At 36.8% G+C, this 27,463-nt stretch overlaps 2 protein-coding genes across 2 annotated transcripts; one reads left to right on the top strand and one right to left on the bottom strand.

Annotated features, from left to right (window-relative positions):
- Positions 1-559: 559 nt before the first annotated feature.
- On the bottom strand, positions 560-3,137 carry LOC124160602. Its single transcript, XM_046536484.1, has one exon. It carries the CDS (start codon positions 2,913-2,915, stop codon positions 1,557-1,559), a length of 1,359 nt encoding a protein of 452 aa, XP_046392440.1. The 5' UTR covers positions 2,916-3,137; the 3' UTR covers positions 560-1,556.
- A 3,827-nt stretch (positions 3,138-6,964) lies between these two features.
- Positions 6,965-26,918, top strand: LOC124160601 (protein C12orf4 homolog). Its single transcript, XM_046536483.1, has 11 exons — positions 6,965-7,274; positions 7,440-7,588; positions 8,804-9,066; positions 10,521-10,799; positions 14,430-14,693; positions 16,649-16,758; positions 19,264-19,400; positions 20,031-20,169; positions 20,869-20,987; positions 21,069-21,194; positions 26,611-26,918. The coding sequence occupies exons 1-11, from the start codon at positions 7,097-7,099 to the stop codon at positions 26,854-26,856; spliced, it is 2,010 nt and encodes a 669-aa protein (XP_046392439.1). The 5' UTR covers positions 6,965-7,096; the 3' UTR covers positions 26,857-26,918.
- The last annotated feature ends 545 nt before the right edge of the window (positions 26,919-27,463 follow it).

The following is a 27,463-nucleotide window of genomic DNA, read 5'->3' as shown; positions in this document are numbered from 1 at the left end:
AGAACAGTGACTCACTCGTATCCCTTGGCGACCAAGTTGTTATGTATTTCCTCTAACAATTAACTTTACCTAACTCTGTTGAGAAAAAAATCACTTGCACCCTTTGGCTTCTCACCTCCTCATATGACATAAAATGCAGTGAAGGGTTAGTAAAAATTACATCACTCTCCATTTATTACCTTTTATATCACCATGAGCTAGCTTTTCTTCTGAAATATTAGAAGACATCGCGACAACTATACATTTACTATAATAATATAGTAAATTAATGCTTGGCGCGATTACTTATTATTGTAAGCTTCGAATCTACCTTCATTGTGTACTCCGTCTCTCTTCTAGTCTTCGTCTCTCTTCCCATCTTCCTTTCCATTAATCAGCGACTTTCAAATGACAAGACGTTACGCTTCAATTTTAGTCAATGATATCTTGATGCATAACTAAGTATGTAGTGAATTATTATGCTTAGGAATGTATCAGAAGCTTGATTTAATTTTTTAATAAATAATTTAATTGAAATTTGAAAGCTAGTTAGCATGCAATACTAAACTTTTATTGGAAATTGATTTTGAAATATTTTATTATACTCTTCATCGTATTATTACATCATCATGCGTAACACGATCATTATGGGTTATTAACAAAAATCTCAACAACATTATATTTTATTCTCTGTATAGCATGGCATATTTTAAGTTTTAGAAAACATAAAAATAACATAAATATAAATTTATCAGATTAATTGACGTGGGAGAATAGTTTCAATATTGTAGATTAATAAAACAAACCTACTGTAACTGCCAGTGGTGTAATAAATGTTTCGCATCTCGTGGTGTCTTTGGTAAAATATTAAACAACAAATATTTTAGCATCTGGTATCGCTAAAATTCCGCAAAAGGAAGCAGAATAAATCCTGTTAATGTTTTTGACAGTTTCATTCTCTTATAAGGAATGTGATTAATTTTATTACTTCTCGAAGAAGAAGGGAAAAACCAAAAAATTTTTCTTGGAAAAAATTAGATCGCTATTGATCGCTTAGGAAAAAAGGATTGAATCAATGAATCGTCAAGTTACTTCTGCCTTTTTCAATTATATGCTACAAAAATGTATCATTTCCTGGATAATCACAAACCTACCACTAATTAGATCATAAGATTTTACAAGTTTAAAAAATAGCGTAAATAATATCCTTTTCAATCCACATACATCAAGTAAATTAAGCTGTGTGCTTATCTTTCATACGTACAAATTGAGAGCTACATTTAGAAAAATTCCACTTCAGGATTTTTTTAGGTCTGTGAACTTTCATTAGGATCATGATAGATTTCCCCAAAGTGGAGCCTGAAATTTTATTTTTTATTCTATACGAAATTTTCACATTAAGAACGGAAACAACGGGGAAATGTGGCCTTGAGAGGAATAAATTTTAGGAATTTAGGTGGAATCACTGATGGGGGCCCAACTCTCTGAATTTACTTACTGCTTTCTGCTTGAGCCTTCACATATCTCTCGAGCCCCACAATACCTAAACTTCCACTATTTTTTGTATGTAACAGGCTCTACTGCTGAAGGAGAGGGGACGTGTCAGTAGAATTCAAACCGCGAGGGAAGGCTACCTCTACCAGCTCACTAATAACTTCCTCCATTCTGGTCTTAAACTTAGCATCTTGCGCGTAACGATTGCGGACGGCGTCTGCATTGCCTGTCTTCAGCATGTCGTCCAGGGCACTTGGGGTTAACTGGTCTGCATCCGCTTTCACGAAATCTTCCCCAAGCATGAAGAACGGGGTCATCACGGCCCCTATGATGACTCCAAACGGCTTGAACTGTACATGGACATCTTTCCGCAGCTGTTCCAGAGATAGCGGTGGCGTTCCACCACTCACGGCTTCGAGGGTCTCCTTCATCGAAGCGTGGTACACCGCCAGCAGATCGTCCAAGTGGTTCTCCCTGAACGACCGACTGGTGCTGAGGTACATGAAGTAGAGGATGTCTATGGCAGGGTGGCAGTATCTCGTCACCTGCAGGTCTATGAACTTCAAGTCTACCGGCCGACCCGACCCCGGACCCTCGTAGAGGAACATCATGTTATTCATCCAGCAGTCTCCGTGGCATGGGACGTTCGGACTGCCTGGATTCGCCTTGACCAGCCTGCACAGAGTAGACCAAAGCCCCTCCAGGACTTTTTCCAGCTTACCGGATTCCTCTGCCTCCTTCGGTAGCCCATCTATGTTCTTAGAGAGCATCAGGATCGTCTCGATTGCGTTCAGGGTCATCCCAGTTAGGGGACTGGGTGGTACACCGGGTGGGGCCTCGTAGAAGCAGACCTCTTGGGAGAAGGGTGGGAAGGCCCCAAGCCAACCTCCGATCTCTGGCGGGAGGCTCCTCTCGGCAGCGACAGCGAAACCATGCAGGGTGCCCAGTTTCTGCATGGCCAGTCTGCAGTGGCACAGGTCCAGGCCCTCAGACAAGTACGAAGGACTCGGCGTGCGGTAGCCACCTTCCGATAGGTCCTCCATGACGATCGTATCGTCATCCCCGCCATAGACGATGTGGTAACACTCGGGGAGAGGTATTTCCACCTTCCCGTCCGAAAGACGTTTCATGATGGATACCACCTTGTCAAGGAAGGTTCCCTCGCGGGTGAAGATACCGCTCCTCTGAGAAAACTCCACCAGCATCTCCGTTTGCGGGAATCGTTTCACCACGAACGTCTTCCGTCTAATCTCTTGGTCGTCCTGGAAGTGGTAGCTGACCTTGACTCTGAGGACGATCGAGAGGAAGCCTTCGACGCCGGTGGTGGCACGGTGCACGTCGACGTCTTCCATTAAGACCACGTCGGAGCGTCCAGTCAGTATTCTGATGGATTCCAACAAGTGCTGCCTGGAGACAAGGGAGGCCATTTCGCTTGAAGCCATCTTGAATGAGGGGGCACAATTTAAACAACCCCAACTAATATTTTTTTACTTTCAAGATTGCTCAGAATCTTTTGCGCTGTCAAGCACTATAAACTGCACTAAACAAGGGCGATGTATACTGTTTCAGTTGTAAGATATGTTGATAGTTCTCTCGAGAATCACTCTAATATGAGTGATGTCTACGTGAGGTGAAACACAACTGCCAAGGAGAGGAGGCTTGCAGGTGATTCTCTCGGCAAGCTGAGGTTTTGTTAATTTTTTTTGTTCCTCATATGGTCACCTTCATTTTGTTTCTTTTCCGGTTGAAGGACTAGTGGAGGTTCCACACATGGAATTAGATAACTCTTGAAATTTAGCGGCCGCCACAACGAAACACATCGCGAGGCCAAAGGGAATAATGTGGCCACAGCAGGAGAAAAAGATTAATCGCCTCAAGTTGCAGAGACACCCAGGTCGATTGAATGCCAACCGCAGCGTTGGATGAGAAAGAAAATGATGGGAGTCGTGTTTCGTGAATCTTAACGGGTCTCCCAGCTTGGATCCGGAGCATAGCATCGAAGGAGCTGTCTGTGGCGGTTGTCGGAAACGAACGTGTACACCGTAAGCTTTTTTCGTACACAGACGAACCAATTAAGCTCTGATATCTAAATAACCTTGCGTTGATAATGACTGGGCTGTAAAAATCGCTGCATTATTTTTAAGTTTTCCCTTTGAAAGCCTTCATCAATTTGCTCATTACTTTTACGGCATTCTCAACATATTAACATGACCTTTGCTTCCAAAAAAATGAGGATTTCAACAATTTAATCACAGGTCTCCAGCTGAGTGCTACCCTTTTAGAGTATAAACGACTATATTTATTGCATACTTTCTATTTTCCATTAATGATTGAAATTGACGATTAAGTCATCAAAACTTTAAAAATAAGGCTATTCGTAATTGGGTTCCATGGACCATTTGTAACAATTTTCCTTCTGTAAATCCAAATACTTTACTCAAATTCCAGCATATTGATTTCAATACATATGAGTCTGAGAGCATAGTACCCAATATTTTATTCGTAGTGCCCTTTAAATCAACAGAAGCCTAAACTAGTTTCTTTCCTATGCTATATTATTACTCGGAATGATGCATTTTAAAATTATTTTTAGAACATTTAAATAAGTCATACATCATGGCTCCTCAACAATTTTTGAGAGGAAGCAGAATATATTAAATGATTTATGGCACGATATTTTGGCAAATACTAGACATTTTTTTAAAATGCACAATAAAAAAACAGGCTCAGTATATTTAGTTTGAGGTGAATGCAGACTTATACTGAAATTTTCATCAAAATCTGAGGCCCATAAGGGAAAATGTTAGTTGGATTGAGGTGTAATGACCCCTTAATACATTGAAAATACAGTGAAATGTGCTCAACCGACCACATTCGTAAACAGCCTCTTTTCCCTGGAACCGAACCAATCCCGTACTGGGGTTAAAAAGTCTTTTCAGGGGCCACCTCCTTGAACGGCCAGCCACCACATATTTTTTGGCTAACGGCCAATCGTTATGTGACCTCTCCCCAACCTTCATTTCGAAGTTTACTTCCTTCATTGTTTTGGAATTTATCTCCGCTGGTATCTAGTTACTCTAATTTCTTGAATAGAAGAAAATTTGACATTGGCACGTACCCAGAGTGGGGAAATATTTACGGTCATAATATTCATTAAAATGGACATGACCTTTGTGGATTTGTTTTCCTTAACCCATTATAACCCTATGTTGCTTCAAAGCAACATCAAAAATGTATACATTTTCTGCAATATTTAGGAAGTATCTAAACTACGAATCACCTTTTAATAAAGTGTAAGGACGAAATATTTAGCTTCCACGATGATTATAATTGAGTGCAAAATTTACTCAAGTTTTCTAAATGAAATATCTTGAAATTTGATTTCTCCCATAAGCAGCTCTGGGTTCGAAGGGGCTAATTAATATCTGCCCATAATAACGTTCGTAGACCACAAAAATACTGAATGAAAGATAGCCATAAGAGTTTCGGCATAAGAGTTTATTATACCATATTTATTACTTAAAGTAGCAAAAAAAATAATTTCTACCTACGGGGAGAAAAATAAGTCTGACTGAAAGGATTTACAAATACTCGGAACGTCCTAGTTAGGAGCGAAAGAAGCATTCTGCGTTTGCCTTTTTTACCTAAGCGTTTTCTCCTAAACCTGCTTGGATATCTGATCTGAGAGTAAATATTAGCTAAAGGGATAATCAGCTTCGGTGCATGCGACCAAGATTATAATGGTAAAATCCGAAATCACGTGATGCGTCTGATGGCTCTGATTGACTAAAATGACGAGCAAAGTATTTTTTAACGTGTTGTTTATTCCAGAAAGGTAGCTATTGGGGGGGGGGGGGGGGGGCTTTAGGCCAGCTCCGCGACTTTTTTCCCGGACTACATCTGCTAAGGAGATCACTAGTCCTAAGGCATTCTGACACTCCATTTTACGAGATAGTAACATTGCATTATCTCTGCCAATTACAAACGACGAACTTAACTTTCAGCACTATGCGCATAAATTCATTGCTGATTTAATGAAATGTTTGCTTTTCCGATGCGTGCGAATTGACTACAAAATATTATCATAGGCAACCCACATATAACCCTAGCCTTACCCCCCGAAAGAAATTTCTGGTTACATGCCTGGTTCTATCTGAATATCGTTTGGCAATCGCTCTCTTTAGTTATTGAAACTCTACGACCTACCGAGCTTCCAGGAAGGGGAGCATCCTAAACTACTGATAAGCCTCCCTTTTGAGGGCCCGAAATCTAAAAAAAAGCCACCCCTCCAACACTTATAATCAATATTGCTTCATTCTTACCCCTGGAAATGGAATTCACGCCTGGAATTAAAATTTCAAACAGTTCATGAATTATAAAACCACGCCGGGTTTTAGTATAAAAATTAATAAATTGCTCATTTTTTATAACTCTTTAATGTAATCTTTCATTTTTGACCTCTATTTTGCAGTCATCCCATTTAGTGACATTAGGCGGCCGTTTAATTATGGTTCCCCTATTGTAGTTTAGTAGTTTTTAATGACCCACAGAGCAGAAGAAATGAAAGTGGCAAGAGGTTAGAGGGAACGATTGGCTGAATAAGTCGGTGAGGAGAAGGCATATTTATTTGTTATTTCACCTTTCTCTTCATGAGAGTAAAAACGAAATTATGAGTCCGACTACAGAAAATAAGAAAGTTATTATTTATCTCTAGATACTAAGAATATCTAAGGGAACTAATAATATCCACGGTCTTTGTCCTCCTAGGAATACAATAATTTCTTTGTGAAGCTAGTAAAAATTGGATGTAGGGAAAATGTAAACTGAATTAATGTATTTTTATAAGGCATATGGCAAGAGACTTAAAATTTATTCTAAAAAATCTGCTTATAGCTGTTAGGAAACAGTGTGAGCACTTACCGAGGTAGCGTGAATAAGTCTTTTACTTTAAAACCAAAGTGTTAGGAAAAAGTACGTACTTAAGTGACTGCTTCTAATGAGTTCATATTCGACTTGATTCAGTCAGCTTTTCGAGAATATTTCGCCTACATTTTCCCCATACTGTCTACAGATTTGGTCTCGACCTAGATCCGGACTTCTGGTTAAATTTATATATTTATCCAACATTAAGGATGAACCTTTTCTCTCGGTACCTTCGGAGAAGTACCTACTGATGGCCCGACAATATTCCATCGTATGAATGTTTGATTCCATGCAAAAGATATGTATTTCTTGAATAATAATTTAAGACATATCACTCATAACTGTGATGTGTCAATTGTCAAAAATTAAGATTTATCGATAACAATTTTTAATGTATATTTTTCCTCTTTAGAATTTATTAAGTTTAGGTTATTATTAAGGTTACTTTTAAGTATCTTCAACCATGGAGTACTGAGTATACTCCTGGTTTACCCTAACATCGTTTTGAATTTGGCGGTCAACTTCCGAGAAGTTGGTAACAAGTGAAAAGCGAAATGTGGTTGCTTGTAATGGTGGGTGTATCAATCTGGGGGGAGGGTATTTGTTAGTATTATTACTCAAGACTTGTGTATGAAAACTTAGTTCATAATGAGGTAATAAGTGTGTGAATCAAGACGGCAGGGTGTGCTGTAGAACAAATATGAGTACCCCGGAGTCTCATTCGAAACAGGTTTTATTTACTTATGTAATGCCCGCTTTGACAAGTAAACATCAGTCTAAAATTGAAATTCCAATTGAAATACCTTTCGGAGGATGTACAAAGGAACTAACTAGTCGAATCATATCTATGTTTAAACTGCCATGCTACATCGAGAGAGGTAAGTGGGTTTTACCGCGCGTTATAAGTAGTTGCTCGCGAAAATACCATTTCATACACAATCGTGAACCAGATGACATAATACCCCTTTAGTTTTCATTGCATGAATATAGTGAGGTTTTTAATTTCCCTATGGATTATTATTTTTATCTAATCCATCCTACAGATCTCTATCCTGCCCTTAAAGCTTTTGTTGAGAAGGAGACGTTATGTTTGCATGATGATGTTGCGGAGAAGTATTTGGAAGAGGTGAAAGAAGGAGATGTGTCTATCGAAAATGAAATAGTGAAGGCCTGGGAAGCCGCTTTCAGAGAGGTATGTTATTTTGTCTCAAAATTTACTCCTGATAAATCGTGCCTTTATCTGAGGAAGTTTCGTGGACTGTCCTGAATGCCCGTCGTTTGTGTTTGGAAAACTCCAATCTTCTTTGGAAAATGCGGTAATTGAGAAATTAATCAATACTTGGTACAACTTGTTAGAGTATTTCAACAATGATGAAAATTTGGAGGCTTTAGAAGATCATTATCAGATTAAATTTTGTGTTGTGCCATTTTTTCTCAGTCAGTGTAATTTTTGATGGCCCTGTACAATGAAATCTCTATGGCAATACTTTTTGAATACTTCCATTTGACCTTTGAAAGAGAAATTTACAGCATGGTTAATGATTATTGGGCATTTATAGTTCTTTGATGTAAGGATATCTGTCCTACTTAATTAACATTTATTCTACAATTTTAAAAACGCATTTTTGGTTTCCTATTAACTGGTATTTTATTTTCACAAAAAATATGAGCATTGGATGGAAGAGAGTAATTTTTCTCCCATTTTTTCTTACATAATTATTGAGGGAACTTAAGGTTAAGCAATATTTGATTTTGAATTGCAGAGATGGTCTAGTGTCTTATTATTTTGGTAAAGTGGACTTCAGTACCTAAGTACTTCGGTTCTGTCATGTATGGAATATTGGAATGGAAAATTAACATTTAAAACAAATAACATACACTAGCAAATCATATTTATGTATTGTGTAACTATGTCTTAGTTAATGCGTGAATGAACAATTCCCCTTGACTGCCAATTAAAAAATATTATGGAAAAATTGACTATGTAAACACTCAATTTGAAGGAATTCATAAATATAAAACAGAAAGTTATTTATTGCTGTTCACTTTACAAATTATTCTTCATTATTTCTCATTGCATGATTTGATGATACTAATTTATCATCTTGGAAATGTGCCATTTTGTTTTCCCAGTATTGTAAAATGTTGCAATATGTGGGTGGAAATAATTAAATGGAGCTTGTTCAAATTTGGTTCATATAATTGACTAGTTCTATTCAGTCAAATTCAAATGAATTCCTCAAAATTAATGCATTATGCTAGCAGGCCTTTACAGTATGTTTATTGACTATTATGTCAGATATGCTCTGTCGAGAGCATCTTAAACCTGATTGGGCCAAAGGCTCAATGTGTTTGGATTGCCTGCTCTGACCAGACTACTCTTGTTGAAAATATTCATATTTTTCAGGAAACGCTGGAGTATGGGAAACCATCTTATGGAAAGTACAAAAAGGATTTGAAGAACGGGGAGCATCTGTCTGTGGACTGGTCATCTGAAGATAATAGTATCAATGTTGATGAAGTGGACGAGGTGACTTTTGCAGCAGCATATCACTCTTTGGTGCATTCACCATCACTGAGCACTGTCCTAAAGTTTGAAAATGCCCACGCCAGAGCACTTCAGCGTCTTGCTGCACAGAGAGATGAAGAAATAGCTGCTCTGGATGTCAGGTAGATACATTTTTAATGTTTCATGCATGTATATCAAGCATCAGCAATATTTCCTTTTCAATGATATGTGTTTACATGAATTGCCATAGGAAATGAGGAACCTGGATAGCCTAGTGTTCTGTGGCCCAGAAAGCCAAAGGTGTCTAGTTTGATTTCTGGCCAAGAGGAATTTTTTTCTCTCAATAATTCATGTGAATTCACCACCATTTACATAGTAGGATTGAAACTATTACGTGAGATATACTAAATGATTAATGTATTCAGTTGAAAGCACCTCATTGACTCATCAGTTTTTTTGTGTAAATTTGTGAATTTTTTTATTTGTAAATTGTTAAAAACTGTCCTTCTTTTTAGTATTTTATTGTATGAAAAAATTGGTTTATATGTTTTAGGATGTAACTTGCAAAAAAATTATGGGCTCAAAATCTCTCCAAACCTGGGAATGGGAATGGGAACAAGAGAAGGGTCATTGATAGTTTCAAAATCAATCAAATGAACCCAATCAAATTCAACCCAGTACAATTGCAGTAGTACTTGCTTGAAGAATTTTTGAAAATTAGCCCAACCAGTGATCTTGTCATAGAGATGGAGCCACTTATATCTTTTTTGGACTGTTGGAACAAAGTCACCCCAAGGAAGACAAAGTGTCTCCCCAATTGATGGTACCTAATGAAAAGGGAGACCATCTTATGAGAAGAATGATCCGGAAATTTTTCTCTTGATGGGCAATGAGACAGACTGTTCATGGTGAAATAAAAACACAGTACTATTCCACAACCTTATATTTTTGGAACCTACTAGTTTCGACGTTACACCGTCATTTTCAAGACTAATTGTCTTGATAATGACGGTGTAACGTCGAAACTAGTAGACTCCAAAAATATAAGGTTGTGGAATAGTACTGTGTTTTTATTTCACCATGAATATTTCATCGTTCCACCAAGTAATGCCCAAATCTGTTGATTTTATTCGAGACAGACTGTGTTAACACGTTGCATACGGATGGCGAGAATTCTCATCATTTTTTAACCGAACATTCCGGACGGATGACGAAGATTCTCGTCATTTAGGCGCGTCAACCTAAACAATTTTAAAGCGTACAATATGTATTCGTTAGTATGTTTTCAGTTGTAGTTCATTATTCATAATGAAGTGATGCATCATAACATTTGATTGGATAAAATTATATTCTAAACATTAGCTTTTTAACCATGTTTACACCAAAGGCATTACGCCCTAATAGGCAAATATTTCCTCGAATCGGTGTTCCTAGTAATTTAAATACCCCGGTACGCAATGTGTTAAGTTTATCTTGTATGACATGTGGTACTCGATAATGTTCTTGCCACAGCTAAACATTTTGTGTTTTTCAATAAATCCTTTGATAATATTGCAATATTTCTTTTAAATAATACTCGGTTGTATTGGTTGCAACTTTTATTTTTTCATTGTAGGCAGGCAGAAGAAATGTCTCGTGCGGTGGAGGCGGAGGAGGAGGGCCGAGAGATAACACTCTTAGAAGATGAGAGCGGCTTGATAGAGGGGCCGAAGTCTCCATCGCAGTCAGAGGCCAGCCTCGTTTCACACCTCATCTGCTCCCACTTTGAGGAGCAACACCTGCTGCATGGGGGTTGGGCCAGCCGCATGGAGACGCTGCAGACAGTGCAGAAGGAGCGGTTGAGGGGAATGGTGATGGCGCTGAGCAGGGGGCAGACTAATGGAATACTCTTAAGGTTGGTGGAATAGTCATCATTTTAAGGTGTGTGAGCTCAAGGTTTGCCTCATAGTTGTGGCAGAGCATTTTCAGACCTAATGAAGCCAAGGTTTTCTCCTCTTAGGACGAACAGACTGTAGCCAAATATACTCCTTAGTATATACCATGCACTGAGTCAAGTATATCTTCCAGGTGTAACTAGTACACAAGAATGCAGTTACAACCTAAGAGTGGCTACGTACTGAAAACCAAAACGTATCACTTAGTGATGATGCTTTTTGCTGAAGGATAAGCATAAAATTTATGGAAAAATTGTGATTTTTGTGTAACCTTCTGTCCTAGCATAATTAAGCGTTGTTTAGGAAACTGTTGTATCTCAATGAAGGTTGGAGGTTTTAATTCGGTAGTGGAATGGAGGATGAAGTGTTTCGATGAAGAGCTTCAATTTTTGTGTCGTACATTACTTTGCTTACAATATTAATGCGATAAGAAATAAAATCTCTGGAATAAGTTTTCCCCTCTTTTATTATGAAACACAACTTTAAATTATCAGCTTGGTGTGAACATGAATAAATGCATGAAATTCAACCAGAAGATCATATGTCTATTTGAAAATTTTGGAAGCTCAAGACACACTAGGTGAGCATTGGAGTCAAAAATATGGTGAAAAGTTTTCTATGTAAAGAGTTTATTCATTTATTTATTCCTGTACCACTGAAAACAGCACCATTGATCTTTTATATTGGGGTTTTCAACTGAACCAGTAAATGTACATGAACATTCATGCCCTGGATTGGGGTAATCTACCCAGACAGGACTTGAACCTATGGCCTCTTGTTTGGAAGACAAGGACTTAACTCCACCACCTCTAAGGCCAGCAGGCTTGGATAGGCTTTTTAAAAATTAGTGCATTATGTTTAAAAGCTGTTTTTAACTGTTAAGCAAAGCTTAGGCTGATGAAATTATATTTTAAAAGCAATAATGTGGTCATATGTTTGGTGTTTGTCCACCATTTTTGTTAGGCTGGTACAGCTCTGTTGTATGCCTTCAGCCAGGGATGCAGTCAGGAATTAAGACTAGGGGGGGTTTCAGGCCCAACTAATACTGGGGGCTATAGATTACTTGCCAGGGTAAGTGAGAGGTGCAGGGGTCCTTCCCCATAAAAATTTTAAGATAAAAAGTTCAAGATGGTGAGTTTTACGGCTTTTTGAGGGATATTTTATTTATCCTTACACTCGTCTACAAGTAATATTAATCCAGTTAAGTAAAATAGATCAAACTTAAAAATTTCTCTGAGCTGTTATCATCCAAACCCCACCCCTCGTTGTGCCACTGCCCTCAGCTGTACCCGACATACTACGCCATGTTTTGGTCATGAAGTTCACTATTTCAAGAAGAAAGAAGTCTCTCTGGGAAACTTGGAAACTTTTAGTACCTATTATTTACAATTTCACTTATCTTTGTGTGTGAGGTAGTTAGGCTTAAACAAGGAGTGAGCTGAGGGGAGAGAAATTTTCTCAGAACCTGACTTTCCCATGACCAATCAGATGGCAGCAAGCATTAACTTGACATGGAAGTGTAATTTTAATTTTGAAAGTTTTCAAAAAGCCACAAAATTTTTCTCTGCTTTGACAATTTTTTTTTACTGTCATGAAAGGTGCTAAAAGAGCAAGAATCAGCTGGATATGTTGATGGTAACTGGAATGACTACCTCCAATTTGTTTCACTTCCATTAAATGACTTTGAATTAAGAAAAGATGTGATTAATGCATAAAAAAGAGGTAATATATCAATTAATGATGTTAGTATTCACCAAAGTTGACAAAAAATATATAGGTATTGCAGCAACATCCAACATTAAGGTTTTGCAAAAGAGTAAGCAATATTTTTGCTTACAATTTTAATTTACTTGATGCTTTGCATTCAACAAAAAAATGTTTTGTTCCAATTAGTGTGAATATTAGGAACTAAAATCATGAAATTTTCTACATTCTAGCCTCATTAGTGTCCAAATTATGGACATTTGAAAATTGACTGTTTGCCACTACAAACTTAGCTTGCCAGAATGGCCATTTTTTAAATGATTTTCTGAATGCCAGTGACTTCATGAAAAAAGCTTTTAGTGTTAAAAGGGACCAATTTGCAAATCACTGTCTACAGCATAGGAATAGAAGGAATAATAACTTTGCTGTTTCCACGTAATTTATTGAGACCATCCATGGTTTAGTTACAGCGTAACATTGTCAAGGAAACCATGGTCGGTCTCAATAAATTACCACATGGTAATAGCAAAGTTATTATTCCTTCTATTCCTATGATTAAGGATTTCCACCAAGTTACGCCCGCTACTATTAATTATGTCTACAGCGTATATAATTTTGAGAATTGTCGCTAATGCACTTTTCTTAATGCCTGCATGAATTGGAATGAGAGTTTTGAGAGGCCCATTCGTTGTAATTATAATAGGGAGTGTGGAAAAGTTAAATGATGCATTGGTAAACAGTTTTTTTGTGAAGTTATTGCTAGATAAGAGCATTAAAAAATTTGGTTAAAATAAAAGGTCAAGTTCTAATTAAAAAAATGGATTTGAATTTAAATATTATGTAAATGATGTACATGAACACGCATTTAAAAAAATAAATCATGTTTGGTATAAGCCCTTATTTTTGTTAATTATTGGATGTTTTAGAGCTTATAATACTTTCATTTTTTGGTCTGATAAGCTTATGACTGTCAATGATAGTTTAAAAAAATGGGAAATCTTATCAAAGCTGTTCATCTTGTTAATGAATTCAGGCATTTATTTTTGAGATACTATTTTAGCTTCTGTATTTTGGAAGTGTCTTGAAATGCATGTTGAAAAATTATATTATGATCTTGAAGAAAGCTTGGAACTGGTTTTTACTATTTGCCTTATCTCCTATGAGGTACATCACATAAATTCCATTTCACATGATACTGTGTTTTCAGGAATTGCAAATGACCTTAACAAGAACTCTCGGTAAAAGGAAGCTTTCACCATGGTAGAGAAAATTACATTCCTGCAAAATTGTTTGCCTTTAACTTAATTCTGTTTTTTACTATTTAAGTACCACATAATGCACTTGTATAGTGTTTTCCATGAATACATCCCACCTAGCCACCACCAGAGTTATAATTAGCTGTGACTTTTTTTGTTGTGTTGAAACATGATTCCTTCATAATCCTTGTGCCACCCTTAAAGGATTTTGGTGTGGGGTGTCCAAAACATACATTTGGGATGGTGAATTTTACTCCTATGTGCACTTGGTGAAAAATGTTAGTTTGTGGAAATGAAGTGAAATTTTCCTGGACTGGAGGCACTTCAATATAGTTTGTGAGCTAAAGCAATGAAATTAGTTAGTAAATTTGTTTTCAAAAATGCTTTTGTGAGTAAATTAGTCTTTAAAAGATCCTGTGGAAAAGTGTGTAGGCATATTGACCAATTCACGAGAAATTAATTCAAAAAGTTTGTGTGCATGTAAATTTCCTGCTGTGCAATTACTAATGTTAAAACATCAGATAATAATCAGTCATTAAATAGGTGGGGAATCTGAACAATAATCGAAGTGTATTCATATGCTTCATACTCGTGCAACATGAATGATGATTTTTGTTTGAACATTTGTAGGAACTCTGTATCTACTGGAACGTCAGATCAGGACATGGATAACTGCCATAAAGAAGACCCTCTCCGTGGGGAAGGTGACGAAGATAGAAACGAATTTGATATAGAAGAGGAGGAATTGCTTGTAGACTTGAAGGACCGGGATAAAAACCATCCATCACTCCTTGAAGAGAGTTTTACCATTCACCTTGGCTCACAAATGAAGCAAATGCATAACATTCGTATTCTGGCTGCTCCCATTTTACACTTTTGTCGCAGTGACTACAGGTGAGTTTAGTGCTCAGAATGTTAAATTTTGGGGATCCAGTTTTTTATATATTTTTTATCCCTGAAAGACCCTTTTCCCATCCTTATGGCCTGAGTTTGAAGCCAGGTCAGAACGGCGGCAAATTTTGAATATACGTATTAGGGTTCTGTTCTTGCGGTTCTTTGTTTTGAGCGCAGTACATATTTTGTAAATATAAATCCTTTGGGATTTTGAAATTGAGTGGTGTAACAATGCAATTATCTCATAATAGTGCTCTACTGCATTTACTTATTGCAAGGCCACTTGCGTTTCCCAAAGCATTTCCTTTACCTTATTCGTTGCTTCATGATCCAAAATATTACTAATGGAGTGAACTAGTGGAATTCACAGGGAAACTGTTGTTAATGCGAGAAAATCCAGATTAGGAAAAGAAGTGATCCATGCTTTGCATTAGTACATTGGTGTGGGGTTTATATTATCTATTTGTTTAATGTACGTAGCATCACCTACAAAGTACACAATGGTAATCTATTATTCTAAGGAAGGCAGAGAGAAGAATGCATAGAGAGGGTTGGGGTGGAGGGATTTGCTATTTTTGTTAAATCTTAGGTGAGCAGGGTGATGGGGGTGAGGGAAGTGTTGGAAGTTTAAAACTAAGTGTGGTGGGGAAGGGACAGGGGACTCATAGCAGGCAGAAATTGTCCATAAGTTTTGCTTGGGATTAACTGCGGGTTGTCAAGGAGTGCGGAATGTAAGGAAAAATGTGGCCATGATGTTAAAAAACATATGTGGAGCGGTAGTGGTGTGTTGTTCTTTTATTGGTTTGAAGTAGGATAGATCATAGATCTAGTCAAGATTTCTTCCTTGTCATGGTTGATTGGATGAAAAATTGTACATACATATTTATCGGTCTATCTTCCCTTTTGTCATACCCTTGTTTTGAGATAAGTTTGAAAATTCGTCTCGGTACAGAATAAATGTCAGGTAAAACTACACTTCCTATTGATTACAACTCTTCTATGGTATATTGTCACCAATCAGCCAACCTCTGTAGACCTATGACATCAGAAGCATCGGAATTACTACTAATATAGTGAGAAAATGGAAGTAACAAGCTGAATACAAGGATAGCTGGTACTGATATCGGATCTGGGTTACAATAAAGACCTGGTATAGTCAAAATGTGATTGATATTTGTAAGTATACCAATTTGTTCTAAATATCGTTCTTTTTAATGCCAGCTTAAAGAAGTCAAAGATCAGGGCGAGGGAGAGGACAATTAAAATTTTGCATTACCATGAATTATCATATATTCTTACAATTTCCTCTGAAGACATTACCACGTACAATTTATTGTAAGAAGAATAAGGGTAAACTGTTAGCTGTATAATGCTTTCATACAATAATGCAAAGGACATGGGCTTCCATTTGGCCTCAAAAAGCATGGACTACCATATGAAATGGCATATGAAACAGTGTCCCAGCTTTTGAAATTCTGCTACAAAATGCCCCATCACACTGTCCACTCAGCAGCATTGTCACATCTGATAGGTGCATTCACTATGAAATCCTTAGATACCTTATTTTTCATCTCATTGAGTCATTCAAAAGACCCTCATTTAAGTTGCAAGATGGTTGATTTAATGTCAACGAGAAAACCTTGTACATAAATGAAAAAAGTATATAAATTTTCAAATTGTACTGCATGCTGTCAGTTTTGTGCATATCCCTTCCCACCATGGAGGCCAACTCAAGACCTTGCAAAGGGTGCAGATTAAGACACGAGAGAGGGAGGATTCAGCTAATGAGGTTCTATGGGAGACTACCTAAACTAGTGTGCCATTATGGCTCAGCTCAACTACAACTAACCCTTCTATTTTTAAATTTCTTCCTTGTATCCAACTAAATATGTAATTCCCAAGATTATTTTTTATTCTTTGCATTTTCAGTAAATATTTCAAATTATATCTTCCAGAGGTTGTCCAGAGCGGCTCCAGACTGCTCTTAGCCTGTATTCTAATGATCTTCATGGTATTGTGCTGTTGACTGATAACAGTGTAGCTGGCTATACTGGAATTAACAAAGGTAAGGTTGCTGTGTCTTTTTCCCTTCTATAGTGCTATCTTTCTCCTTGTTCCCTCGTAATTATTTGATATCCTGAATTAGAAAATATATATATTCTTTGAATGAAATTTTGGACATTAAAAGTTATCCAATTTGGCTTGTTTTAAAATCAAAGGTTCCTCAAGTCAAGTTAAGGTATTTTGGTGTTAAACTCTCTGTAATCATTGTGCTCTATCCTTTACTTCATTAAAAATGAAGTTTGGTCTCCAAAGTTAAAATTCTTAATGACGATTACTGTAATAAGGTTGATGGGTAGAAAAAGATAGATCTAGCATTATGGTTAATCATGTAATTGATAATCAGCTCTCTACTGTAGTTGATTTCACTGAAAATGTATCCACATTTTTTTAGACAAATGAGTGCTATATTTTTATGTACAGTCTCTTTCAAAAGTTAGTCCACGAACTCAGCGAAGCCGTCTCCTCTATTTTCATAAGTCGACCTTTGCATATTGCTTACATGTTCCTTGTCCACTGGGGATTGATTTGACTCAATCGGGTTGTGTAAATGTCATAGCAAATTCACCAATTTACCCTCGCCAAGAGCCCCTAGTATGATTTCAGAGAAAGTAAGGTCCTGTGAACCACCATCCATCTGACCCCATTAACCATTAATGACAATCATGGAAAAACATAATTTACCTGCCCTTCTGAGATGAAATAGGGAGTATATTCAATTATAAAATGTATACTGTTATTATGTACATATAAGTTTACATGGAACATTTCGTGAATCACCGTATGCGCGCACGTCCCGACTTCATACTTCAGTATACAGTAATACCTATCGTCCTCCCTCTTACCTCAAATCTCTCTTGAAGCTGATGGTTTGAGGCGTCACTTTATGGAATTTACTCATGATGAATGAAAATTGAACTTTGTTTTTCCACATATATATCAATTCCATACATTTATGTGAAAAAACAAAGTTCAATTTTCATTCATCAAATCTCTCCTGTCTTTTTTTTTGCATCTTGAATGTCTTCATTCTTTTCTGGCCCCTCTTTTGTTGGCATTCAAATTTCTGCAGTGGAAAGTGTTTCACCCCAATCAGTATATTTGGTAGCTAATAAATATAATTTATATTACCTACTTGCACAGAAGTGGCCATCAGCTATACCACACTGAATATTTTTATCAGATGAATATTATGAATGCATTGTTTTGAGGTGTTTTTAGCCGTATGGTCAACATACGTAAGTCCATATGATTGATTCAGTGTATTAATTACATGAGTATAAGTTCTAGTACTGCTTGTAATACCATTATGTATGATCATGTGGAGGATATAGACATGCATTATATCTTTACATGCCAATTACGACTGATTCTCGTGGAAAAAAGAAATGAAAAAGGGGTCAGACATAGCTGGAGCTGTCAATGAAATGGGCAAAGATAAAAGATATACTAAACGTGCATTAAAATGATAATACATAAATAGGAAAACAAGTCATGTAATTATTGCTTCCTACAATTTTTGAACCATGGAAAATATGTTTATCATTACTATTTTGACATTCAAGCTTTCGATAAACCTGAAGATGTAGGTTAATCACTTACTGAAAGCTGTAATATATTACATATACTAATGTAATATTCCTAAAATATATTCCAGGAATGTACCTAGGGAAGCCTAGGAATGTGTATTTATGTACCTTGGGAAATGTAAGTAACCACTGGAATGATGCTAAGGTAGGGATTATAATTTAGCCTACATTAGTATTTTTGATTTCTCAAATGAAGAGACAAATAGAAAACTGTAGGATAATACGTATATATATATCCCAAAGAAAAAGCTCTAATACACGTATCAGAGTGCCGTTAAAGAGTTCCTAAAATACTTCACAATAGAGCAATATGCATTGATGGTGTTTGGTAATCATGTGTTAAAGGTATAATCCAGAAGGTTATTTTGTAGGCAAATTTTAGAATTCCCTTTCAAACATAAATTTCGATTTTCGTTCCTTCCTTATATAAGAGTTGCGTCGCAGATTCGTATCAGTATTTTTTACTGCAAGCCAGACCACTTGGGCAATTTATCACAGACTACTATCAGGATGAGTATCGCATAGGAATTTATAGCTTGCCTAGTATTCTTGCTCTGGGAGTCAAGGAAGTCATGAAGAAATTGGGAGTAGTGAAGAATGCCTCTGTTACGCTTAAGCGGATGGTGAGAGTAAGTCTTTGGTAAACTGGCCCTTTCAAGTCACAGACAGCAATACCCAAAGTTCGAGCTCAGTGGCAAACATAGTTCGTCATGCTGGCCATGGGCACTGACTTTTGAAAGTGACTGTACATACATGTTTACTGTACTACGTACACTTTTTCATTGAAAAAGTTGTGCCTAAAAAATTTAGAAAGGAAAATTTTATTTTCCACTTACGGTGTTCCATTATTATTTGAAATCCCAGTTTTGCTATAAAAGGTCACTCTTTAAACTGATTGTCTTTACTTTTTGGAAAGACAGAATTCACTGAGGTGTGTCAGATGTCAACAGAGTTTCACTTCCAACCCGTTGAAGAGCAGATGGAAAAAATTAGGGGCACCGTCAAAGAAGCTGTAGCGTGGAGAGAACAGAATGCAGCATCCTTCCTGTCTCTTCATGTAAGCCTTGCTATTAGTGTGTACCATTCGTTTGGTATTCTCAGAACTTGAGCATTTTTATATCCACAGATGTCTTGGTTGACCAGAACCATTCATAATCCATATGAATTATTTCCCATCCTCATAAAAATCACCTAGTTACCTTGATATAGTCTCTAGATTGAAATATTTCTAATATCATAAGTGGTGTGGATGTTCATAAATAGGTACATATCTTTGGTTAATTTTAGAAAATTTGGATTTAATTTATTGAGCCCATTTCAGAGATATTCCCTGGATAATTTTCACATGGCAACTCTGAGAAGTACAGTTATAATGATATCATGCCCCCAAACCTACACAGCAAGATTTTGGATTCCCAACTATTAATTGGATTCATTAGTACCATTTTGAAGTTCTCAAATAATTTTCAGAATGGTTTAAATCTGACCTGATGCTGTATTTTAAGATTTTTATGTAATATTTTCGAGATTAGTGCCTTCTAGTGTTCATATGATTATTAATTATGATTTTAAATCGTGTGAGATAAGAATTGAATGTAGGATGCAAAACCTACTTCTAACATAAAGTCGGATTTTCATTTCGTACATAACCATCTTGTTTTACAAACTTAACCATTTTGTTTTACAGGGTGCTAAAGGAGGTGACAATGCCATAGCCAATAAGGGTCTCCTACAGACAGGAGATGTTTATGTAACTAAGCATTCCAATTTGTCTCAGGTTCATGTTGTATTCCACTTGGTTGTGGCTGATTCCACTCTCAGGTCCGGTTAGTATCATACACGGTTTCAGTTGAATTATTCTATTGTTTTCATAAATGATTGGGTGAATTGGAATACCTTCTGTTGTGGCCCATTTTTGTGCTGTTTTTAATACTCCTTGTGCCAGTGGTAACACTTGCTATTCAAGGATACCTGATTCAGTGTACTTTGTCAAACAATCTTGATTCTTGAGGGAAAAAGATAATGAAATCTCAATACATATCAAGAAAATATGTGGGGTGATTTTTTTTATTTTGCAGTCTTTTTAATTCATGAAAATAATTCAACTGGCCCCATAAATCCTCCTGGTGTTTCAAAAATTGTTATTTACAAAAAATTTCAGGTTATTATAATGGCCACATAGGATCTTTAGGTTTAGAAAATTATTGCTGAGTCATTCTATTTTCAATGTTTAGTTATCCCGTATGATTTTGTTCAGAATGCTATATGTGGTAAAGTTTTAGTTTTTTCCTCTAAATCATTCAACTTAATACATAGTTTCCTCTTGAAAGCTGTTTTAAGTTTAGCTAATGTTGATATCTATGGGAAAGTTTCACATAAAATACCCTTGCAATGACTCTTAAAGTATGTATTTGTTAGTGCAGTGTATTATTATTGTTGCGTAAAATTTGGATGCCACATGATCCAATTAGTTTAATTCACCATCTGGTGTTTTCCTTGTAATAATTCATCCATGATCTTCACAGGTGATATTAATTCTAGACATCCTGCAATACTTGGAATACGCAATATCCTGAAAATGGCTTGCATGTATGATGTGACCACTTTGACGTTACCAGTTTTGCTTATGCATGATATGTCCGAAGTAAGTAGATTCCCTGAGATGCTAAATGGATCTAAATTTTATTGTAATTGTGAAGTTTTGACTCGCTATGTTTTCTTTCAGGACATGACAGTGGCATGGTGTACAAGAAGGGCTGAATTGGTGCTTAAATGTGTCAAAGGATTTATGATTGAAATGGCTTCCTGGGGTGGCTCTCAAATCAAAAATCTTCAGTTCCTTGTCCCTAAGGCAAGCATTTTAATCTATGTTATAAAGGGTGATACTTTTTGATGGGCTAAATATCGTACAACTCTGCATTTCATAAACTATGCATTGAATGTGTATGATGTTGCTATTATTTGGAAAATGATATTCAAAAGTTTTGAAAAATACTGCTTGCAGCTACTTAAATAATCACTGGAGTTGCTAGTGTTTGTGTTGACATCAGTGGTGTGATGGTGCCGAAATGCCATGCCGGCACTGGTTAACAAAATACATAATACTCAAATAACACTTTTATCTATTTTGTTGCCTCAAAATTTCTAATATATACTTTCATAACAAAAATTTTTCTTTTATTAAAATGTAATTAATATCTTGTAATAAAAAAACAGGCAAAAAGTGATATTTCACTTCTAAAAAAAGTTAAGAAAAGTGCATTCCAGCACTGCTAATTTTGCCATGATGTCACTGGTTGACATGTTGCCATTCCATATCTGTTGTTAGTGTTTATTCTTCTGGATTCTGCATTCTTGAGTTTGGTAAAACCCAACTGGCATGCAATACTATGCCAACTTAGCAACAACTCATTGGAAAGACAAAACTTTCATACCTCCATTTTCATGCATTACTAACGTCATACCAATAAAATTTAGATTTAAGAAATTAAGGAAGTTAATGTCTTCAATTTGAGCCACCATTTGGTATAACTGATATCTTTAAAGAATCTATGCACATATTCATTGTTAGGATTCTAAAATAGTACAGTAAACTCTTGATTTTACGAAGTCAGTGGGACCGGAAAATTGGCACTTCGTAAAATCGAGTTTCGTAAATTCAAACCTTTTTCATAAGTCACGAAAAAAATGTTCGCTTTTGTTTCTTCCGCCGTTTTTTGTCTTTAGTGGTCTTATTTAAATGTTTTCAGTGGTTATTCTCGGTATAATTCATAGAAAAGGCTTTTTGCTATCGATTTATGATTTGAAAAATCGTTAAATAATTTTACCACCATAAAATTCCCATTTCTTGTTCATACTTCAACATCAACGATCGCTAAAGAAATTCCCGACCAGTTTAGAAAACGTAATCAAATAATGAATTGCAATGTTTATTATAAGAATTAACAGTAATAAATTTGTGGTTAGGAGCCAATAGCTACTATTAAGTATGCAAAAGATAGATATTTGTTTCTGATACCCACGGAATTTTAGCGGCAGCCGGCCTAACCGCCATTTATGTCGCCCTCTATCGCTCAGTGATGAGAAAAAAAGAAAAACAAGGGTCTTAGCCCGTTTCCAAAATAACCTTCGTAAGTTAATATTTCGAGTTACTTCGTATTTTCAGCACAATGTGCTCTATTTTCACTGAGATTCAATTACGATCATAAATAACGTAGGATGTGATTATCTTCTGGCGAATATTTGAAGTAAATTCTGTTTGAGTTCTCCGTCCGACTACTGTGTTCCATCATCTTCGCAGACGTTGCCATAAAAGACTTAATTCTTCATCAGGACTGTATTCTTCATACCGGGTGTGAGGTGACCTGTTCATATAGTATGTTTCTCTCCTTTTATGCCGACAGGAGCAAGGTTCCAACCGGAAAACGACAGGAGAAACATCTTACAGTATCGGAGAAATATAGATATAAACGTTATTATCCACATTGATTGTTTTCCTACAAGAGACGTTTTATCATTTCTCAACGTGGTTAAGTATTGGTTCGCAAGCGTGAATTCCAAAAAAATGACACGCAAAAACCTGTACCGTCACCTCATTTAGTTTTCGTGTTCCTTTCTCCGCCGTATTGAAAGTTAGGCAAAGGATCATTGACATAGAGAAAAGATTTTCTTAGTTTTAGCACTAAAAAATAGTCGCGCCATAATCGTGAATAAATATAGTGTGGAAAGAGCAAAGAAATTAATTTCAATTGAAAAGTCAGCTGAGAAGAAGAGAGACAATTATAAGCGCGGCACCATTTTCCCGATAGTGGAAGATACTTCTTCCGCCTCTCTCCCTCTCTCCGGTTAATAACTTCCCCCCGTTGCAGGTAAAGATGAACCATGCCCTTCTCCACAATCGGAGAACGTTCCCAGTGGGTGGGGTGAATAAGAGTGGGATGGGGATTGCCTGAGGGAAGAAGTGTGGTCAGTACAAGCACTGGTGAAGGGGGCAGGACAAAGAAGGGTGGGGAAATGGCCTTCAGCTCTGCAAGATCAGCCAAAGGCGGCAGGAGGGAAGGGACGGCTTTGGAAAGACGGAACCCCAGCATGGGAGAACGGGGAAGCGCGTGAGAAGAAAGTTCATGGTTAGACTTGGAAGTGCGTCTTCATTACGAGAAGCCTGAAATATAAATTGGCAGTAAATAGAGCCCAGTACTTAAGATATTTAAGTTGTTCATTCACAAAGGCCAATATATACACGAAAAGATATTATGGCGCGGATTGCATGTATCAACGTCCATTTCGGGATGTTATTAATTTCTGTTCCCATTTATAAAAGTAGCAAATAGATTTGAAAGAATGATAATCATGAATAAAAATATCTAAATCGATATCCAAACGCACATGAGCAAAATAGATGAATGTATACATACCGATCCATCGCAAGTAATACCGCTCAAGCTTCTTCCGGTATAGGACTTAAAAATCCTGGATAATGCCTTGGTCCAAGGGCTGGGACTTGCTAGTCGAGTTCGGGGGTAAAAAGAGGACTCGAACATTAGCCAATTTTCGATCTTCCACGTATTTATGAACGGTGGCATTATCCATTATTAAAACAATTTTGCTGTTCTCTCCAGCAATTTTTCTCTGTAGACGTATAACCGTTTGCTGGAAAATTTCTCGGGTCATCCAGCTGTTTTTATTTGCATGGTAAAAAACGGGGAGGGCTTCCAATTTTACATGTTTTAAGCACCGTGGCCTTTCAAATTTCCCAATGACAACGGGCTTATTTTGTCCGTGCCCGTTTGGTTGACGCACAGCCCCACAGTAACACGCACTTTACTCTTTTTCCCCCATGGCACCTTTGCCCTTTGAAACCCAGGGTTGCGTCAGGTAATGCATTAAAAAATAGCCCAGTTTCAGGGGCCAGCGAGGGTGAGCTCGTCGAGGAAAGGGTCCCGGATTAGGGACCCTTCGAAGTGCTTCAGCGAAAAGTAGTCAAGTAGTCTTCGAAGTACGTTCACAGCAGTGCAAAGGGTTAATTAGGGGTGTACGAAATACTCCGCGCGACCTTCCTGACATGTTAAACTACGAATTATTGTCAATGCTATGTTTACGAACAGGCACGTAAATAGGGGCATAATGTCAGCCGCGATATTTTAACTGAACTCCTACTCCCCCTAAATTCCCACAGTGAGGTTTTTGGCGACCCATTTCTCTCCAAAGTTGCATTATCATTTACGATTTCGCACTTTTGATGGACCACAGTTAGAAGCGCTGATTTTTTAGCTACTTACGCCGGCGTAGCTAGTTTTGTTGACAAATTTTTCGCCGTAGTTCGTATAAACGAATGCCATTTGCTCCTAGGGACCGAGCCGAGGTTCGTAAATTCAAAAAATTTCGTATAATCGAAACTTCGTATAATCGAATAGCGCCATGTATTTAGCATAGGCTTTTCACCGGGACCGCAATATCACTTCGTATAATCGAAAACTTCGTAAAATCCTGCTTCGTAAAATCAAGAGTTTACTGTATTAAGAAAATTAATTTTGATGATGTTGATGGTTTGAGGCGTCACTTTATGGAATTTCCTCATGATGAATGAAAATTGAGGAAAATGAGGAAAAACGAAGTTCAATTTTAATGATATAATGAATAAGTTTAATTAGGACCAGCTCTTTGATGATAAACTGATTTGGCATATTCACATATCCTCCCTCTGCTTGGTTAAAATCCTACCCTGGCAGGATTTGATCGGAAAACCGTTGGATTTGTAACCTGTCTGGTGCCAGTTAATAATGATGTGATATTTATAATCACTTAAGTATATTCATATATATGTACTGATCACAGACTCAGATGAGGACTGGACACATGTGGAAATTTCAGTCCCCCTTAATTTTTAATGGAGCGATGAATTTCATATTTTTTGGAAGTATTGTATGCATGCAATAAATATACTGGTAGATCTACCCTTTGAATCATTAATCCTGGGTCTGCCTCTCCCAATTCATAGTTATTTAAGGCAACAGAAACACCAGTAACAAATATTTGATTTTGTGTTTAAATTACCAACGTATTTGATATTCCTGTTCAGTGTGGCTTATGTTATTATTGTGCAATCTGGTGCTTTCTTGGCATTCAATTTAAGGGAAAATCTGTCAGTTTTCCAAGTAGGTCAGATTCTTCATATCTTCCTTCCATGCTTTGATGGACAAATCAGGCATCATCATCAGGTGTCTAGAAGTCCACTTGAAATTGCACTTGAATTTGTGAACAGCGTTTCTATTTGTCCTTAATTATTCAGGAAAACATCATTTGTTTTTCAAAATATCTCTATTAATTTATCATTTCTGTTGGACCTAGAAGTTTTCTGTGGTTATGCATAGTATGATGTTCTCTGGGTTGCACTGAATGTTAATTATTCTTAAGCAATTTATTATTTTAAGCAGTCAAATTTTCTCAAGCAATCTAAGCCTAGTTTGTAGGCTCCTATTTTATAGTGGCTACCAGCCAATTTTTTGTGAAAGTTGTCTAATGCTTTCCATTCATTTGTTGCAGTTTTTGAAGAAACAAGTGAAACCAGTTCAGAATATAATGGTTTTTATTGTTAAATATTAAACTGAGTCAGTTAGTTTTTCCCTTCATTTCAGCTCTGGTTCAATGGTCTTGTTCACCAAATTTTTGCTATTGTCAAATGTCAAATGTTTGAGAGTGAAAAATATAGAGACCCATAGTTTGATCTATCACCTCTTCTTCTCGAGCCATTTATGGTGAAAAAATCAATTCAATCAATCAATTGTCTATCAATTTACCCTTTCACAAGTGATTTGGTGATATTAGATAAATAAGATATTAAGAACTGAAAGTTTAAAAATGTTTTATTCTATGATCTGTAACAATTTAGTGGTTGTCCATTTGAATGATTTGTCCAAAGTGATTCCCAGAAAGGAGAAATGATTTACATGATTGATGTTATTATTGAGTATTTTTAATAAATCATGTATTCTTCATCCTATGTTTTGATCATACTTAGGGTTCTCAATTCTAAGCACAGTTTAATGTCTTCTTTAAGGGTATATCTGAGGAGGTTTTTGGCATCCTGGCTACTCATTTTGTGGTTAGGATTTCGATATTCCTTGTCCATTTCAAAGTAACTCCTAGAAAGAAGTCATTATTGATTGATTTTAGTATTCATGTTTTTAGTAAATTATTCTTCATGCTGTTGTGATCATTTAGGGAAAGAGGGGTCTCAGTTCTAAGTGCATTTCATTGTCTTCTTTTAGGGTATATCTGATGAGGTTTTTGGCATCCTGGCTACGATGCTCCCGAGCATCTTCCGAGTGTCGAACCCCCTGGTGTTCAAAGCATCGTCTACGGGCAGTGGCGCTCTGCCCTCTGGTGGCCACCACACGTCTACGTCCTCACCCTCCATGTCGGCCCACACCCCTGGAGTGGCAGCTCACTCGTCGTCTTCGTCACCATCCTCATCGTCATCCACTCTATCCATACACCTGCAAAAGTCAATGTAGTGTTTTTTCAACCAACAAACGTTCAAATTTTCAAATAAAATGATTTTTTTTGTTGTTTAAAATCTTCTTACCTTTCATAATTTACGGTGGTGATTTTAACTCTGCATTTATCTCCTAATTGTCTTATGTATAAGTTGTTCGTTGATAGGTGTATGATGGGGAAAAGTATACTGGCTAAGTTTTTGCCGTCACTATTGGCCTTTGAATGATTTGGTTTCATTTCTGATGGTATGTTATTCTCAGGACTAATTTGGAGGATTATTATTATTACTCATCAAATCATTTTCCCTTTTTCACCTAAACAGTCTGTGATGACAGCTTACTAGCCCAGAGTTTAGTTCGGCTTGGTTACCTTATTGGTGGCACACTTGATAATGCTTATGCACATAATATCTTTTAAAAAATAATTTTTTGTTCGGGGCATGTCTTCATTGAATTGACTAAGCATAATAAAATGTAAAAAATATTGTAATCCCACATAAATTAAACCCTTATGCTGTGGGAGTACATAATTTTAGCTACCAGTCTATGCGGGAGAGAACAAAGAAATATTTTTCCCTCTAGCCTGGCCGAGTGCCTGGCAAGGAATGAACCCATATAATCCATG

This window comes from Ischnura elegans, chromosome 6, assembly GCF_921293095.1.
Source record: "Ischnura elegans chromosome 6, ioIscEleg1.1, whole genome shotgun sequence".
NCBI lineage: Eukaryota > Metazoa > Arthropoda > Insecta > Odonata > Coenagrionidae > Ischnura > Ischnura elegans.
This window is presented reverse-complemented; position numbering and strand designations above follow the sequence as displayed.